This window comes from Peromyscus leucopus, chromosome 17, assembly GCF_004664715.2.
Source record: "Peromyscus leucopus breed LL Stock chromosome 17, UCI_PerLeu_2.1, whole genome shotgun sequence".
NCBI lineage: Eukaryota > Metazoa > Chordata > Mammalia > Rodentia > Cricetidae > Peromyscus > Peromyscus leucopus.
Genome location: NC_051077.1, coordinates 32,797,917 through 32,815,879, shown reverse-complemented (window position 1 = coordinate 32,815,879; position 17,963 = coordinate 32,797,917). Strand labels below are relative to the sequence as shown.

Sequence of the window (17,963 nt, the reverse complement as noted above, 5' to 3'; positions counted from 1 at the left end):
TGTCAGGCGGGTGCTGTCCCCGGCAGAGCTTCAGCCGAACCAGAAAAAGCATGTAGGGCCTACTTATGCATTATTAACCAAAAGAGGCTATTTTCCTAGAAAGCCGTATACTTTGAGATGCCGTGTGATGTCTCGCTTTCATTTGCATGTCAGCGATAAGCATCACGGCTTGGGCTCCTTCCCGTTCTTCAGAACTGTTGCACAAGGCCACAGAGAGAGACTTAGAGCTTAGAGATGGGCACACGTACAAGGCACTAAGCTGTAGGCTGTGCAGCCTGAGGTCTGGGCTGGGGTCAAGAGGAGTGGAAGGGGGCGGGGGAAGGAGGGGCACATTTCCTGTAACTCCCTTCTTTAAAGAATAGAAACCACCCAAGAGCATTTCCACGGATGTTTCATCTGCCTTTGGGACAAGCGTTAGCCACAGAAAATGATTTGATTGGGGCGTGCTCCTACGCCTCAAGTCTCCCAGTACTGTCGTCCCAATTACACAGCACCTCGGTTACAGCCTCCGCTCTTAACATTCGCTGCCTCCAACCCCGTGGACGTTAAAAAGTCAAACAGGGAAAGGTCTGTCCTCCAGAGCAGTCATGAGCCGTGCAGGTCACTGCTGCGTTCACCCCAGCAATCGCGTTCCCCTCCAGAGGTGCTCAACAGAACTCCGCAGTCAAAACCCAACCCTTTATACGTGAGCCCGTCTACTTCTCAGTCCCACACACACACACACACACACACCACCACCACCACCACCAGGTTCAGAGATCAAGGTAGGTTGCTACCACCTTAAAGCAGCACGCCAGCTCTAAATGCTTCCAGCAAGGATTCCTCCTGGCGGGGGACTCCGGGCCGTGGACTGTTAGATGATAAACTCCCTCCTGCCACTCCAGCCACTGAGCAGCGGTTTAGAGACCATGGGGTACGCTCTCTGTCCACATGCCTGCCCAGGATCAGATCCTGCCGCCCGATGGGGATTCACGCTCCAGCCTAACCGGCCCCACGGGGACTTCGGCAAGCAGGAGCGGAAGAGACAGGAGCTTGTACCCCATTTAAACTAAGTGCATTACAGGGACTAATAAGAGAAATAGAAATACCCAGCCCCCACAAAATAATGGGTGTCTTAATGTGGCTTAAAGTGTTTAAAGGGAAGCAAAAAGGGCATCGTTGGTCAGAACCACTTTCTCACAGTGGCAGAGGCAGTTATGAGAGGCATCTTGGCGTATGTGTGAAGATCAGAAAACCCAGAGACCTTCCTTCTTATCCTCTCCTAAAGTCCTAAAGCCCCCCCTAGACTATATTTGATTCCTTACTAGGATAGGCACACTAAACCCAAACGTATTCATAGCGAGACAAGCAGTAGTTTACTAACTACCATCAAATGTGACTTTAAATGCAAAACTAACTACCACCACGGAGGCTGGGTGTCCGAGCCTTCCTCAGAAGAAGACAGGCCGCGTGTTAGCCAGCCCTCTGTTACTGTGACAAAATGCCCGAGATGTAACCTATTCCGAAGACAGTTTGAGCTCCCCGATGACTCCGTGGACCATCCCCTGGTTCCCCTGTTGCAGGGGCTGTGGTGAAATAACTCAGCAGGAACCATGTGTTGCTTGTCTCATGGTGGCCAGGAAGTAAAGGAGGACGTGGGGGTTCCAATGTCCCCTTCAAAGACATGTTCCCAATAACCTGACTTCCTTCCACGAGGCCCGGCCGTGGCAAAGTTCACTGCCTGCTGGTGGTAGTACCACAGGCCGATAACCAAGCCATCAACATAGGGTCTTTGGGGGGACATTTCAGATCCCAGCCATAACAACCTACATATAAAAACTGCCACTGCGCATGGCCAGAGAAGAGAGTCTTTGGGAACCTAAGTCATGAGAACCATTTTTTTCTTTTAATGTGGTAAGGAAATGGAAAAAAGGAGTCTTGCTAAGAGATTCTAATGCGTTTCCAGGCCAGAATCAGAAGAGTAAGTTCAGGGGCTCCCGCCTCACTGCCCTCCCTGTAGGCTGTCAATCCACCTTTTCTAAAGGGGGTCAGAGGGAGCTGAGTCACGGAAGAACCGGCCCAGGCCTGCCTTACCATTGAGCCTTGCTCTGGCAACCACACGGTTGACCTTCTCTCCTGTTGGCTCGACAGCCCATGCCAACGACCTTTCTGTAGTGACCTGGGTGGGGGAGTAGAGATTATTTTCATGTGTCTGTTTATTATCTTCATAATTTAATACCAGCTCTTCTAGAGCCAGGAAACCATTATTGTGGCTCCCAAAGCGCAATTCAGATTCGGGGTCTGCAAAAGGAATTATCAGACCGTTAGACTTGTCTGTCCAGATACCAAATTTAGACGCTACGTCTAAGTCCGTATTTCTACGAAGGGCATTTACAACTCTGATTCCCTGGGTGGCTGAGTTAGCCCTGTTTGTTGACATTGATGCTTTATGTACACATTATCCATTTTAGGCTAATTTTGTGTCTCTTCTTCATCAATAATATTTTGGCTTTGTTCCTCCCCCAAATGCACAGGAAATTAAGACCTGATTTGAGTGGCCCTCCAGTGAAATGAGGGGGAGGCCACCTACTAAATAATTGCTCATTATAGATAGAATTTCGTTTCCCTTCTGCTATTCTTCCCTCTGAAATATTGTCTTTAAACCAGCTTAGATCGCGCCTGCATTATGACTTCTCCAAATCCATTGACAATCTGCTGGTTGGCTGGGGACGCCCGGAAAAAAGAATGGTACAATCATGACAAGCAGCACATTATGAATCTTAAGCCACTAATTGCAGAACCCTTCACAATTAAGCATCCAAGCAAATTAGGCAGGAATCATTAACACCATGTAAGGTCAAGGATAACTCAATTAAAATGTAAACCATTTTCTCAGGCGGGAATGTTCCTGTGTGTTTGTGGTCACTAAATCTGCTTTTGTGCGTCCCCTACACACACACACACACACACACACACACACACACACACACACCCTGCCCGCCACCGCCCGCCCGCCCCACAGCCTCAATTCACACACCCTGGATAACAGCCTGTCCTCTCTTCACAGTCCATGGTTCTCCTGCTCCATAGCCAGCGGCAGTACATCTTCGAATACGACATGTGGGACCGCCTGTCTGCCATCACCATGCCCAGCGTGGCTCGCCACACCATGCAGACCATCCGGTCCATCGGCTACTACCGCAACATATACAACCCCCCAGAGAGCAACGCCTCCATCATCACGGACTACAACGAGGAAGGGCTGCTCTTGCAAACCGCGTTCCTGGGGACCAGCCGGAGGGTCCTCTTCAAGTACAGAAGGCAGACCAGGCTCTCTGAAATTCTGTACGACAGCACGAGAGTCAGCTTTACCTATGATGAAACAGCGGGAGTCCTGAAAACAGTGAACCTGCAGAGTGATGGTTTTATTTGCACCATTAGGTACAGGCAAATTGGCCCCCTGATTGACAGGCAGATTTTCCGCTTCAGTGAAGATGGAATGGTAAACGCAAGATTCGACTACAGCTACGACAACAGCTTCCGAGTGACCAGCATGCAGGGTGTCATCAATGAGACCCCCCTGCCCATCGACCTGTACCAGTTTGACGACATTTCTGGGAAAGTTGAGCAGTTTGGGAAGTTTGGGGTGATATACTATGACATCAACCAGATCATCTCCACAGCCGTCATGACTTACACGAAGCACTTCGATGCTCATGGCCGCATCAAGGAGATCCAGTACGAGATATTCAGGTCGCTCATGTACTGGATTACCATCCAATATGATAACATGGGCCGGGTCACCAAGAGAGAGATTAAAATAGGGCCCTTCGCCAACACTACCAAGTACGCTTACGAGTACGACGTCGATGGCCAGCTCCAGACGGTGTACCTGAACGAGAAGATCATGTGGCGGTACAACTATGACCTCAACGGGAACCTCCACCTGCTGAACCCCAGCAGCAGCGCACGCCTGACGCCTCTCCGCTACGACCTGCGTGACCGCATCACCCGTCTGGGTGATGTCCAGTACCGGCTGGACGAGGATGGCTTCCTGCGTCAGAGAGGCACGGAAATCTTCGAATACAGCTCCAAGGGCCTTCTGACTCGCGTTTACAGTAAGGGCAGTGGCTGGACCGTGATCTACCGGTATGATGGCCTGGGACGGCGCGTCTCCAGCAAAACCAGTCTGGGACAGCACCTTCAGTTTTTTTATGCTGACCTGACATACCCCACTAGGATTACTCACGTCTACAACCATTCCAGCTCGGAAATCACCTCCCTCTACTACGATCTCCAAGGACATCTTTTTGCCATGGAGATCAGCAGCGGCGATGAGTTCTACATCGCCTCGGATAACACAGGGACCCCGCTGGCTGTGTTCAGTAGCAACGGGCTTATGCTGAAACAGATCCAGTACACTGCCTATGGCGAAATCTACTTTGACTCCAACATTGACTTTCAGCTGGTCATTGGGTTCCACGGAGGCTTGTATGACCCGCTCACCAAATTGATCCACTTTGGAGAAAGAGATTATGACATTTTGGCAGGACGATGGACAACACCAGACGTTGAAATCTGGAAAAAAATCGGGAAGGACCCGGCTCCTTTTAACCTCTACATGTTTCGGAATAACAACCCTGCAAGCAAAATTCATGATGTGAAAGACTACATCACAGGTAAGGTTTTTTTTTTTTTTCCTTTTCCAAGTGCTAAATTACTATTACCATTAGATTAATACACAAAGTAACTAGAATTGACCTTATGGATGTATTCATTTCTCTGAGGATCCATAGAGAATCCACAAAGGGGAATGAAATACAGTTACTTCCTGCTCTGCCTGACTATGCTCAAGGCCATGGTTTCTGAAATGACACGGAATTCAATCATCTAAGAAAGGGAAGGGATACGGAGAGCAGAAAACATGCTAAATGCAGAGTCCCAAAATTGAAATACCGATCGCTACAGTGGTGTGGCTTTATAGTCTAATTTTTTTCCCCCATGTCTGGGTTGCTGTATCAGTTCACTTTCTGTCCTCACAACCAAAGTGCCAAGATAATCACGGACAAAAAGGGAAGGTTGATTACGGCTCACAACTTGGGAGTCCCATTGACCCCCCCTACTCCCCCCACTCCCCACCCCACCCCCCCCACCCCACCCCCGGCTTCAGACCTGTAGTAGTAGCAAAGACAACATGTGTTGTAGGTCGAGTACATGATCAGCCAAGAAGTGGGAGGGGCAGGGGGCAGGAAAAGAGGTCAGCATCCCATAATTCAAGAGCATACCATAATGACACAAAGACCCCCCATATCGTTCACCTCTCTGAGTTCCACCCCCCCCCCCCCAGGAGTCGTACTCCAAGTCTTTAACAAGTGCACATGGAGAGGCATTTGGTACCCGATCTGTGGCCTTGACAATGAAATGGAATGGCAGTGACTGCCCGGGGCATCAAATGTAAGAGTTCAGAGTTGCTCACGGAGTAGTAACTACCTCACGAACATCCACTGCTGGGTTTCCCCCACACAGACATGTATACATTTATAACGGAAAGAATCCATGGGAAACACAGCCCAGTGTGTCACCTTGCCTCACCCCTGAGAGACGCCTCCCACCCTCCTCCTCAGCACCGTCACCTCAGGACGGTGATGGCGCGACTTCTCCGTCAGTCGCTCTGTCTTCTTCCATGATGACACCGCTAACGTCCACACTAGCTTTATCGCTAACCTGGAGTCATGTCCAGGCTATAGCATGAGGGCCTTTATAAGGTTTGATCCCTGTGACCCTTTTGGTAATGAAGATTGAAAGAATGGGATTGTACTGCTGCCACCAGAGAAGCATGTAATAAACACAGACAGGGAGTGACAAGTTCTGCTATGGTCCCGGTACTGGGCTGACATCACCTTCCATCCTCTTCTCCAAGAACTTCAGATGCTCCTGCTTCCGGCCTCCCATCCCTGGTTCATACTGCCATGACGGTTCCCTACTTTGTTTTGGCTGGTGTTGGCTAGGCCACCCGCCCTCCTCCTCCAGTTCAGAATTTGAGGCACACCGAGATGTACTTTCGTTTCTTAGGACCGGTGTCAAAAATGCTGCCCCTCTCCGTTTCCCATCTGCTTCCCACCTTTGCAAATGACACAGAGCTTTTCCCATAAGCCCCTTCCTTCCACGTCACCAGCGACTGATTCAGCAACACCCTGGAGTGCTCTCCGTCAGCACATGCCCACAATTCAAACCCCAACATCCTGCTAGGCGGTGCTTTCCAATACTAAAGAGTCTGGTTTTCATGCGAGCACGCGTTGTTCAGAAGACAAGAAACTCTGCCCTCAATACATCAACGTGTGGACGATGGAATCCCCCACACCCCGCCCCAAACAAGGCCTCCCTGGAATTGTACAGACGCTCTCACAGGAAGGTACCACTTTCCATCCCCCTGGGAACCCTGTGGCGATCTCTCCCCACCCCACGAGCACACACACACACACACACACACACACACACACACGCACACACACACACACACGCACACTCCCGCCACCCCACTTCACGGAGAGAATACTGCTGATGTTGTAACCATGTGACAAAGCCCAGACAAAGGACCTGCCAGTCTGGCAGTGAGGTGAGAGTTTGTGCCCTGGAGAAGGAAATGGGAATCCAGCAGTTCTCCATCATTCTGACAAGCAGTTTACCACTGGTTATTGGAGGTGCTGACGGGCTCACTGAACGAGTGGAAAGCCCACGGCTCCCGAATTCATCTCCTCCTAGCAACGTGGACTGCAGGGAATGCCGTGGCAGCACTTTCTGAAAAACATCAAAAGAGAGATGGAACGGCATAAAATATATTAGGTGAAATGCAATTTCAAATTTTCCAGCAATGTGCTTAATATATAAAATAATCTACACCCAACTGTACTCATAAAGCGGCCAGCCTGCTGAGTGACTCTGTAAATCATAACCTCCAGAAGAGAATAAAAGCCTTATTCTTGGCTTAATGGCTTCAGGAGTCACGTGACAATATTTGAAAATACCACTTTTAAAGGTTTCCACGTTCTCTCCCCCAAAAAGTTAGTCTCCACCTGTGCACAGCGAGCCTTTGAAGTCAACGCTGGCGGAAATCAGAACACCAGTGCCCTTGGCCGGGGTTGCCAGCTTTCAGCGTTCATCTTTGATTAAGAATCAACTCGTTTTAATACGCTCAATCTTGGGGTTTTCACTAATAGAAAGTGGGTGGGGGAAGTCCCGGTGTCTTTGCGTCATTACTCTTGAGGGCCAATCACACTTTTACTTAAGAACGGCCTTTCCTGCGTACAAACTTCATTTGTTTTCTGCATCTGTGTCTTGAATTCTCACGCTGCTGTGCATGGCTATTGCCATTTTTATCACTATTACCAGCACAGGATGCAATTTTGTGCTTCTGACAGTTTATCTACCCTGTCTAAGTGAGTATCTATTACTCTCCATTTTCTGCAACGTTTGCCATAGTTCTGCTGTTGAAGTTACTGTCTGCATGTCTAAAAATAGACAATGGATTTAAAATGGTAGGAGGAAGGCAAACACGGGCTTCTTTTCAGATGAATATTTGTTAAATTGGGTTGTTTGTTTTTTTAAGGTAAGGATGTAAATTCTCAAATGTGCCCAATAAACTCTTAACACCTCTGGCCTGGTCTTCTTCCAGATGTTAACAGCTGGCTGGTGACATTCGGCTTCCATCTGCACAATGCTATTCCTGGATTCCCTGTTCCCAAATTTGATTTAACAGAGCCTTCCTACGAACTTGTGAAGAGTCAGCAATGGGATGATGTGCCGGTAAGAAAAAGCAGGATGAAGGAGAGGAGATGAATGGAGTCTTTGTCTTGTTTTTCCATATTTCATCAAATGGCTTTTGTGAAAACTGTACCAAAAACAGCTTTTCTCTTTCTGTTTCTTTTTTCTTTTCTTTTTTCACACTTTTGAGGGAGGAAAACTAAGATTTCTGCCACATGTCTGTTCAGCATGCTAGGGGCCTGTTGAACAGGCCAAATCTGTTTCCAGTGATGCTCATAAAAACACTGGAGTACACTATCAAAAGGTAGTAAAATGCAGGAGCTTGTGTTTTTGTGTGTGTAAGGCTTCTACAGAGAACCCCAGGAAAAAAGCATTTATGGCACCTGGGAGCCGAAGGCCAGATTCAATAAACAGGAGAACGGGGATTCAGATTTCAAATTAGCAACCCACCATCAGGACCAGAACAGCATTTGCAGAAAAGTGAAAATAAAAATGTCCTCTAGTAAGGCTCTGTCTGAGGCTGGGGGTTCATAGAATTTTCCTGAAACTAACAGATCAGGAGGCCGGGCCCTATGGTGGGAAACAAACGAAGCAACAGAATGGGAAATTGTCAAGTCAAGGCTGCTGTGTCTGGAAGCAGCTCTTTAAATTCACATCGTTCAGAGCTCAGGAAAGAATGCTCAACAAAACACCAGGACTTCCAGCTCAAAGCGAGAATAATTAGAAATCAAGAAACTGGGTTACCACTTAATGATAAGGGAGGTGCGGAGTCCCTAGAAAAAGTTCATCCCCACCTTGAGCAATTTCCTACCTCTTTCGTGAGTACAGAAAGACGTGAGCTGCCAGATGTCGATGCTGGGAACCAAACTCGGGTCCTCTGCAAGAGCAATGTGCCCTTCACCCATGAGCCTGCTCTCCAGTCCCCATTTTAGCATTTCTAATTGCAAACATATCTGCCCCGACAAAGCCCCACGAAGGCGCACTGGAGTCTCCTAATGCGTTTGAACATGCATGTCCTAACTGTATGACTTAGCATGTCTGAAAGCGTTTTAGTCTGCCGGTACAGATGGACTTGCCAACTTCTTTCCCTAGGCGACCTTTCAGTATGACTCAAGTTCTCTGTCAAGAAGAGTGTGCTCTATGCACTGCTTAGGGAATCAAGGGGAAAGACACGGGGCAGCCTCCCTGGTGCAAGGGCTTCCTTTTAGTCTGCAGATGAAACATGTTTCTGTGTAGTCTGAGAAATGGCTGGGTTAGGATACCCCAGTTTCTAGCTGTCTGCCAGTGAAGATGGTCCACTGTCTCTACATCTGCATGAAACACTTGTTTTTCCAGAATTTAAGTACTCATGCCCAAATGGCCCATAGTCCACTCATCCCTGCGCCTTTCCGGCGCACAGTCACACTGATGACCCTTAGCGACAAGCCACGTTCAGCCGGAAGGGAGGCACCGAGGACTTACAGCACAGGCATTTCAGAGCGTGCGAGAGCCTGGTGACCCTAGCCTTTTCCTCTGTCTGTGGCTTTCTCTGGAGCATCCCAAGAGAAAGCTACTGTGGGGTCTGGTGGACTGGCTTTCCCACGTTGGGTGGTTTGAGAAGAAAAAAAAAAAAAACGCATCTAGGAATTGCAAGATGAGAGATAATAATATGAATAGTTTGCCTGCCTTGGGAACTGAAAAAGCTGTCCGAAATATGTGAGGAGATGTCCTTTACATCTTGTACTGCATTTTTATTTTGTGTGTGTGTGCGCGCACACACACACACACACACACACCCTCAGCAGCGCATGTGTAGAGGTCAGAGGACAATTCGCTCAGGCTTGGCAGCGAACACCTATACCCACTGAGCCAGTCACCAGCCAGTAAACTCTCTTTTTGAACACTTTAAAAAATGAGTGCATCACCACGAGGGAAGGAAATGCCGTTCCATCCTGGCTTGTGTAGACCTTCCAATCCCCGGAGAGCCACGGAGTTCTCAGTCAAGGCTTCTGTGCCTCCACCCAGACCCGTTTTGTTTGCTTGTCGATTGGGTTTGGATCTCACATAGCTCAGGATAACCCTGAACTTACTATGTACAAAGTGCCTTGATCTCTGATCTTCCTCCCCCACCTCCCCAGTGCAGTTACTTAGGGGGTGTGTGTGTGTTGTGTGTGTGTGTGTGTGTGTGTGTGTGTGTGTGTGTGTGTGTGTGTCGAGGGGGAGAGTGCTGCTTTATTTTTGATCAACCAACACGGCTCCCAGCCTTGGTATTCTTATAACCCCCCTCCTCTCGTCTTCTGCTCTCCAGCCCATTTTTGGAGTTCAGCAGCAAGTGGCAAGGCAAGCCAAGGCGTTCCTGTCCCTGGGGAAGATGGCCGAGGTGCAGGTGAGCAGACGCAAGGCGGGCGGCGAGCAGTCGTGGCTGTGGTTCGCCACGGTCAAGTCGCTCATCGGCAAGGGCGTCATGCTGGCGGTGAGCCAAGGCCGCGTGCAGACCAACGTGCTCAACATCGCCAACGAGGACTGCATCAAGGTGGCGGCGGTGCTCAACAACGCCTTCTACCTGGAGAACCTGCACTTCACCATCGAGGGCAAGGACACGCACTACTTCATCAAGACCACCACGCCCGAGAGCGACCTGGGCACGCTGCGCCTGACCAGCGGCCGCAAGGCGCTGGAGAACGGCATCAACGTGACCGTGTCGCAGTCCACCACGGTGGTCAACGGCAGGACTCGCAGGTTCGCCGACGTGGAGATGCAGTTCGGGGCCCTGGCGCTGCACGTGCGCTACGGCATGACGCTGGACGAGGAGAAGGCGCGCATCCTGGAGCAGGCTCGCCAGCGCGCGCTCGCCCGGGCCTGGGCGCGCGAGCAGCAGCGCGTGCGCGACGGCGAGGAGGGGGCGCGCCTCTGGACGGAGGGGGAGAAGCGGCAGCTGCTGAGCGCGGGCAAGGTGCAGGGCTACGACGGGTACTACGTACTGTCGGTGGAGCAGTACCCCGAGCTGGCCGACAGCGCCAACAACATCCAGTTCCTGCGACAAAGCGAGATCGGCAAGAGGTAACCCCCGGGCCAGCCCTGCGCAGAGTCTCCTGTAGCACAATCCGAACCGGACTCTCCACAAGAGCCTTCCAGAACGACACAGCTCTGCAGACACACTACACCGCAGACACACGCGCGCAAGCAACCCAAACCAGAAACAAAGACGACTCTTTTTTTCTGAATGACCTTAAAGGTGATCGGCTTTAAAGAATATGTTTACATACGCATATCGCTGCACTCATTTGGACTGGAAGTATGAGAAGGAAAAAAAAAAAAGCATTAACGAGGCAACATTCTGCCGTGGCCCTCTGTACCTTCGAGGCACTGTATTTAACAAAGGTTTTAAAAAGGAAAAAAAAAAATGCGTACCATGTTTCCAGATATTACTGAATTGTCGACCTTTGCTTACAGGAAGTAATCTCTACTTAGGATGTGATATACATAGATCTGTTCATTTTAAAATGTGGGGCAAAGTTACTGTTTCTAGAACCCAACTGCTTTCCCGTGCTGCTTGGTCAAAAGGACATTGGCACGAGGGACGTCTGCTTCGGCGGGGATTTAATCATGGATTTTACTAACATGGCTTGCCCTGGGAGGGAAAAACTGACGAATAGAATCCTTGTCACTGATAAGCAAAGGAAACCCTGATTTTTTTGTAAATTATGTGAGACAAGTTGTTTATGGATTTTTATATGAATTACAATTTACTGTACATCAAATATTAGTCTCAGAGGAGTTAATTTATGTAAAGTGTTTAAAAAGTTTATACTTAAAAATAAAATGATAAAAACATGTGAACTGTGTGATTTTTTTAAAAGGATTGCACCTTTTGTTATCTGTTATAACTGTACAGTATAACTTATTATATTGTAGAGATATAACAACTTATGCCTATAATGTCCAGAAGTGTTAATATTTTTGTATTAGGTTGAAAAAAAAATGTGCAACTTTCTATCACGTAGATGGATAGGACCGTGCAATCCTAAATGGGTGGCTAATCAGAGAACTCCTTTCTCTTCCTTCTCATCACGCCACTGTCCTCAACCACTGTCAGTCGAAAGGCAGAGTAGATACCCAAGGCTGGTGGAATGTGAGGGAAGATGTGGGGGGAGAGAGGGGGTAAACAGAAACCAAGGCGAGGAGGGGGAGAATGGGTTCTCTGACCCTCTCCAGACCCTAGAAGTCATGCTGACTTCATCGACCAGAGCTTTTAATACTGTACCGTTGTCCCTCAATGCTCCACTTCATGATGGAGGAAAGAGACCACAATCTGATGCTCGGAAACATTTGTGGGGAGGGAAGGACTTGATGTCATGGTAACCATGAACATGTATCTTAATGTCTAGGAGAGAGAGCAGAAACCGAGCAACAGTGAGCCAGGGGAACCAACCTGCCAAGGTCACGGTCTGTGAGTCTTGGAGTTGGACCCGTAGGTCAGCAGTTGGGACCAAAACAGGAAGGCGAGGTCCTGTAAGCCCAAGCATCAGAGAGGCTTATTTGAATGGCAGCCTGTGCTGGCCAGGGGTAGCCTGGGGTGGTGGATGGAGTAGGAAGGAAACTGACCTGGATGCCCCTGTCTGCAATCTTGGGGTACCACTGTAGACACCATCGGCAGTTCTTGGGTCAACCCAGCCGCTCTGACGAATCTTTCGTGAGCACTAAATTCAGCCACAAAAATATTTTTAGAAAATATTTCTCAGTTCATTGAGCTATAGTACACACTGTTTTCCTCTCTGTATAATGGTGACAAATATAGCAAGTGAACATGTCGTAAATATAAAGGTTCAAGTGATGTATTGAAAATAATTTTCTAACTGCTTTGTATGTATCACATACTCTAAATTGCACAGTAGGCGTGTTTATTAAACAGATTGGCTGGGAAAGTTTTTGAAATAGCTACTGAATTTACGGTCTCAGTGCTATTCCTGTCTCTGTGTATGTGGTAGGGCATACCGAAGTAATTAATCTTCTAATGAATGCTGATATTTTATTAGAATGAAAGCACAGATTAGCATTAATATTTTTTATCCTGGAAATCCTTTGGCAAGTACTAGGAAGCCCAAATTTAGAAGACCATGAGATTTCAAACCACGTAAACCTGGTTCTGTTTGACCTCTTGTTTTTTAACTGTTAACTTAGGTGTTTGCAGTTCTGTGGAAGGCGACTTCAGCAGGACTGCATTTAGCATGCTGTAAGTACTTTTGGGTGAAATAGGCTCCAAGTCTCAATTCTCAGAAATGTCTGTGATGTATTGACCGCGAAAAGCGTGTGCCACATGGCGGAAGTGAAATCACACTCTTAACATCTTCTCCACATGGACTGGTCTTTACAGGGGCACCAATAAATGACAGATTTGCAGAGTGTCCTGGTGCTTATTTTAGAAGAAGTCAAATCACCCCAATTAGTGTCTTGTTAGTACGTATAATGAGCCTATTTCTTTCTAAAAAGGCTTGTGGTCTGGACGTGCTTTTACAAGAAATAGTGACCTTGGGGAATATGTAAACAAGAGATCTTTTTCTAAGAGTTGGGGGTGGGTGGGAGGTTGGGGGACTGTATAATGATGAGAATTAGCTTACAAAAACAAAAGAAATTGATATTCAAAGTATTTTAGGCAAAGCCAGTCAAAATGCTTTCATGATATTTTGAGATGTAAATTTTTGTCTGATTTGTATTGTTCTTTTCCTTTGCCTTCTTAACTTTCTATGTGACCTGAATTTTCCATAACTTGATGACTATAGATCGCATCTAGGCATTCCAATAAAAGCCAACCCAATGTGTGTGCGTTTATATATATATTTTTTTTCAAATCTTGGACTAGCCAGAATTGCTTTTGTGGTTGACATGGACGCCAAAGGAGGCAGATCTGGGGTGCTGATTCAGCTGCGCCCCAACCGATGAGAGCTCTCATTACTGGTTTTGGCTTTTTGTTTTGTTTTTGGACTTAGCAGCAAAAATGACAGCTCGAAAGAGCATACTTCACAAAGGACTCTCCCCTGGCCTACTGTAGGGAAAAAAAAAAAAAGCTAACTACACCTCTACAAAGCCAAACACTAGCTATAAAGAAGAACTGGGGGGAGAAAAAAAAAAAAAACACCCATTACTACTGGAAAGCAGGTCTCATTCCTGTGATGTTGGCATTGAGTGTGCTTAATTAAAACACTTGATTAGAATAATCAGTTTGGGCCTGATAGGTTCTCAGCCTCCTGAAGATGTCTAATTCCACATATAGACCGACTGATTAGGATTCGCTTTGTTCAGCAATTCTGGGTTGACATGCCAAGGCTTTGATTTTAGTATGAAGCGGCGGACTTCCCCTTGCTCGCTGTACAGTGGCGACAACCTCAGCTTGATACCATGTGGATGCTACAAGAATCGGGTCACTCCACTTGGCGAAAGGGTCTAGTTTCTTCTCAAATTAGAGTTTAATGTGCCTGAAGCCCGGAACGGGGGGGGGGGGAGGACACGACACTGTATCCCAGCCCTTCCTCTCCATGCTTTCCCTGTCGGAGCGAGGACAAAGAACGATAGTGGAAGTGAATTTTAGATAATGAACTGGGTACGAGCCTGCCCCTACCACGATGAAATGTGCGTTTGTATTTACACTCATTGCACGTCACCTGATAGTCACATGAACCCGTAAGCACCTGAAAGGATAAGAGAATCCTGCTGCCTTCGAAGCCCTAACCATGCCCTCTTGTCTCTGTTCACCTCTTTGTTGGTCTCAGCTGAGCCCATTCCTCTCACCCGGTCCACAGCCAACCGGCTGAGTGCGGTGCTTTTTGGAACACAGGCTCCAGAGAGGGAGCCTAGAGGCACTGATCCGTGACATGCTCTGTCTGTGACAAAAACCACCTGAGCAGTGTTCAGAGCTTGCTGTACTTAAGAGGACACAGGCCACCCACCAACTGCCAACCACCCCACCCGGGTGAGGTGGAATGGAATTTAGACTCCTGGAGAGGGGAGGCAAGACCTCTCTGGAAAGCCTTGAAGGGCAGCGTAGCAAGTTCTTACCCCTCCCACAGATGCCCAACTCATCACACTGTCCTAAAGACGAGCGAACTCAGCCTAGCACGCCAGTCCACAGCACGCAGTAAATTCTAGCAAGTGGAGGAGAAGGAACTTAGAGGAATCTGAGTGAGTTGTCCAAGCGGTGTGGAAGGAGGTCAGGTCAAAATGAAGAGAGATTCTCTTTCAGGCAAGCAGCGACCTTTCCCACCTTGCAAATCCCCCAAAAGTTTCCGGGGATATCACCACCCCTACTTACATAGGTCATAAGACACGTGCTTCCCACTCCGGTCTACCTGCCAATGTTTCCAGCTTCTTGGCTCCCTCATGTAGAGAAGCAAGTCTTCCATGCAATGTTAATGAAGGCCCAGAGATTTCCTATAAGTCAGTCGCTCACTTTGTCGTGGTACCAAGGCCGCGGGATAAGCCACACGTTGTTAATATCATTCCTACTCACCTTAACCACAGTCATAAGCAGGAGCACCAAAGAGGTATTGATAACACTGCTGGAATTTTCTACCCACTGATTCAAGCCACATAACGAGATCCTCTGTTGCCAACTTTAATACTTGTTGTCCCCACCTCTACGAGCAATGGTCTCTTGACGTCAGTTAATTACTAATAACTTTTAGGTAGACTGAGTAAACCTTTTCATTTATGAACCGACTTAAAATTCCGTCATGGAGGAACGCAGGATTCCTAGAGCGCTGGCTGGTATAGAGAATTCACTCCAAACCAGTGCTGAGCTTAAAGAAACATCGTTATTCAGTTTAGAGCTAATGGGCTCCACAAAGCAAATTTAATAAATCCTTCTGGGATCTAAGCAGGGGAAAATTAAAATTAGAAGTATAAATTGTGACTTCTAGGGCAAGAGAGTGGCTTGGTGGCAGCCGGCCTGTTTAGGGGGAATTGTGAGCAGCCGTGGGCGTCCAACCCGCCTTAGGAAGGGCGAGCACATCCTTTTGCACATGCGCAGAGATGTCCTGGATTCCACCCGCAATGACCATTTCCGTCCGACTTAGCTCACTCACTGCAGAGCACCGACGGGGTTTACCAGTGGTCCGCGGGGTGGAAAGGGATTCTTCAAAATTTCCACGAGTTAACTTTATCAGGGTGAGAGGAACCTAGACGCCCAAGGAGGTAAAAATGGCAGGTTCTTTGACACGAGTGAAGGCTGAAAATAGAACTGCTCAGGGGAAGTCTGGGGGAGCACACCAGCTAGTCTCTCCCATCCCAGGTCCTGGGCAGACAGTGATTAGCAGCTGCGTGAGTGACGACCTACCCCATCCCAAACTGCCCTCCGAGATAAATGGATGGGAAGTCAATTCCCCCCTATTGCAGCCTAGACAGACTCCTTAAAACTTGTCCTCGGGCCTCCTGTCCCTACATCCTCCCCACTTCCTTTTCTTCCTCCTCTTTTTTCTGGAATGACCCCCCAGCAAGAGCTACCTGGGATGTGACCCAAAAGATTGGGTCTGCTTTTCTTCCCCTTAGGAGGAAAACCATGCTGGCCCATGGATAAACCATGTGATTTTTTTTTTTTAACTGCTGGGGATATCACAGGGACGTGTAGCCTTTCATCCCCCAACTTATTGACAAGGGGTTATAAGCAAGCAGCTTTCAAAGTCTCGCTTCCACTGTGACATTATCCCCAAGGTCAGGCCTGAGATGTCTGCATCGTTCTCCAGCACCGACAAGCGACACTTTGTAAAAAAAAAAAGTACAGACAGGTGGAGAGGACGGGGAGGGAGAGAGTGGGGGGGGGGGCAACCCAGCCCGCTTGGGGCAGGGACGATAGAGACCATCCCTTCCCTCTAGCCTTTCCCCTTCGGTTTTTCAGGACCCTGCTTCTTTGGGAGAGCCTGTCCCAACATCCAGTGGTACCCTAGAGGAGCGAGCCTCCGCAGAGACCCGTGCGCGCTCATGAAGGGCTCTTGCGCCCCCTAGCGATGGGCGCCTTAGGTGCCGACAGTCGAGGCTAAAGCGGCTGCAACAACGTCCAGGAACCAGAAACAAACGAAACATAAAAAACGACCGGGAGGCCTGAGATCTCCCTCTACCCGGCTCCGGGGTGGGCCCAGCCAAATGACCCTCTCTGGTCCCATCCTGCTCGGCCCACAGACTTCCACACAGAAAGCGATTCCCTTCTGCTGCATGCTCCGTCTCACCGGGGCCTGCCCCTGCAATCCTCACTCCCGTCCGATTTCCCCTTCACGCCAAGCAGAAACTCTGTCGAGCCATGTTCCTCTTGCCTGGCGGATCAAAAGAAGGCCCTTCCTCCCAGGAGTTGTCCGCGGGCTATCTGAGCCCCGCAGCCCACTCAGAACCGTGGTTTCTGAAGTACATTGTTTACCTTCTTCTACTCTCCACGTTAACAGCGCTGTCGCTGGGAAGACCTTCCCAGAAGGACAGACCGTTTAAATTCAGAGTGGCGTTTTTATTTCTGCCCAAGCTAGGCTCTCACGGAAAGTGCTAGAATGATAGACAGCCTGGAAAAGCAAACTTCTTCCTCACTCCGTCACTCTCTTCCTCCCTCAGCTTGGCCTCACTGCCAGAGTGAGGGGGAAAAAAAAATGGACTTTCAGCCTTTTATTTCTGGGTTGTCATACAGAGAAGCCAGTAGATGTTGACTGTAAGTGACGGCATGTGCCTACCTTCAGTGACAGTCCCTGGCTAGGTAGAACCTATTGACATTTCTAGAGGCTCCTTGGGGACCCAAATATGGAGCCCCCCCCTTTTCCCACTTTCTCTCTGAGATAAGTAAGAAAGGAGACTAAAGAGGGCACGTGGACGTCAAAATGTCATGGAATATAAGATAGGGTGTGAGCCAGGCAGTGGTGGCGCACACCTTTAATCCCAGCGCTCCGGAGGCAGAGGCAGGAGGATCTCTGTGAGTTCGAGGCCAGCCTGGGCTACAGAGTGAGTTCCAGGAAAAGCTCCAGAGCTTTTGAGACAGAGAAACCCTGTCTCAAAAAAAAAAAAAATTAATAATACAGCTTCATGAGAAGATTAAACATGGACCACTAACAAGATGCCCAGAATAACAGAACATCTTGCCCTTCCCTGACAGTACCACCAGGCCAGGCAAGCTGGGGGTGGGAGGGGTGGGCGCAGGAGGCAAGAACGTCCAGTTTGTGTCTTCCCAGTTCGTCAGTAAGAGTCCCTCAGGTGCCCCTGTGAGCTGGAATGCCAGGGAG

The 17,963-nt window shown here is 48.6% G+C and overlaps 1 protein-coding gene across 10 annotated transcripts in view; it reads left to right on the top strand.

Moving 5' to 3' along the window:
• The window catches only part of Tenm3 (teneurin transmembrane protein 3), a 727,726-nt gene extending 714,188 nt beyond the window's left edge, over positions 1-13,538 (top strand). For all 10 annotated transcript variants that reach the window (XM_028854524.2, XM_028854525.2, XM_028854518.2 and 7 more), the window contains 3 exons: positions 3,047-4,658; positions 7,652-7,782; positions 10,028-13,538. In XM_028854524.2, the coding sequence (XP_028710357.1) occupies positions 3,047-4,658; positions 7,652-7,782; positions 10,028-10,783 (2,499 nt within the window). In that variant the 3' untranslated portion in view covers positions 10,784-13,538. The remainder of the gene's footprint in view (positions 1-3,046; positions 4,659-7,651; positions 7,783-10,027) is intronic.
• Positions 13,539-17,963: the final 4,425 nt, after the last annotated feature.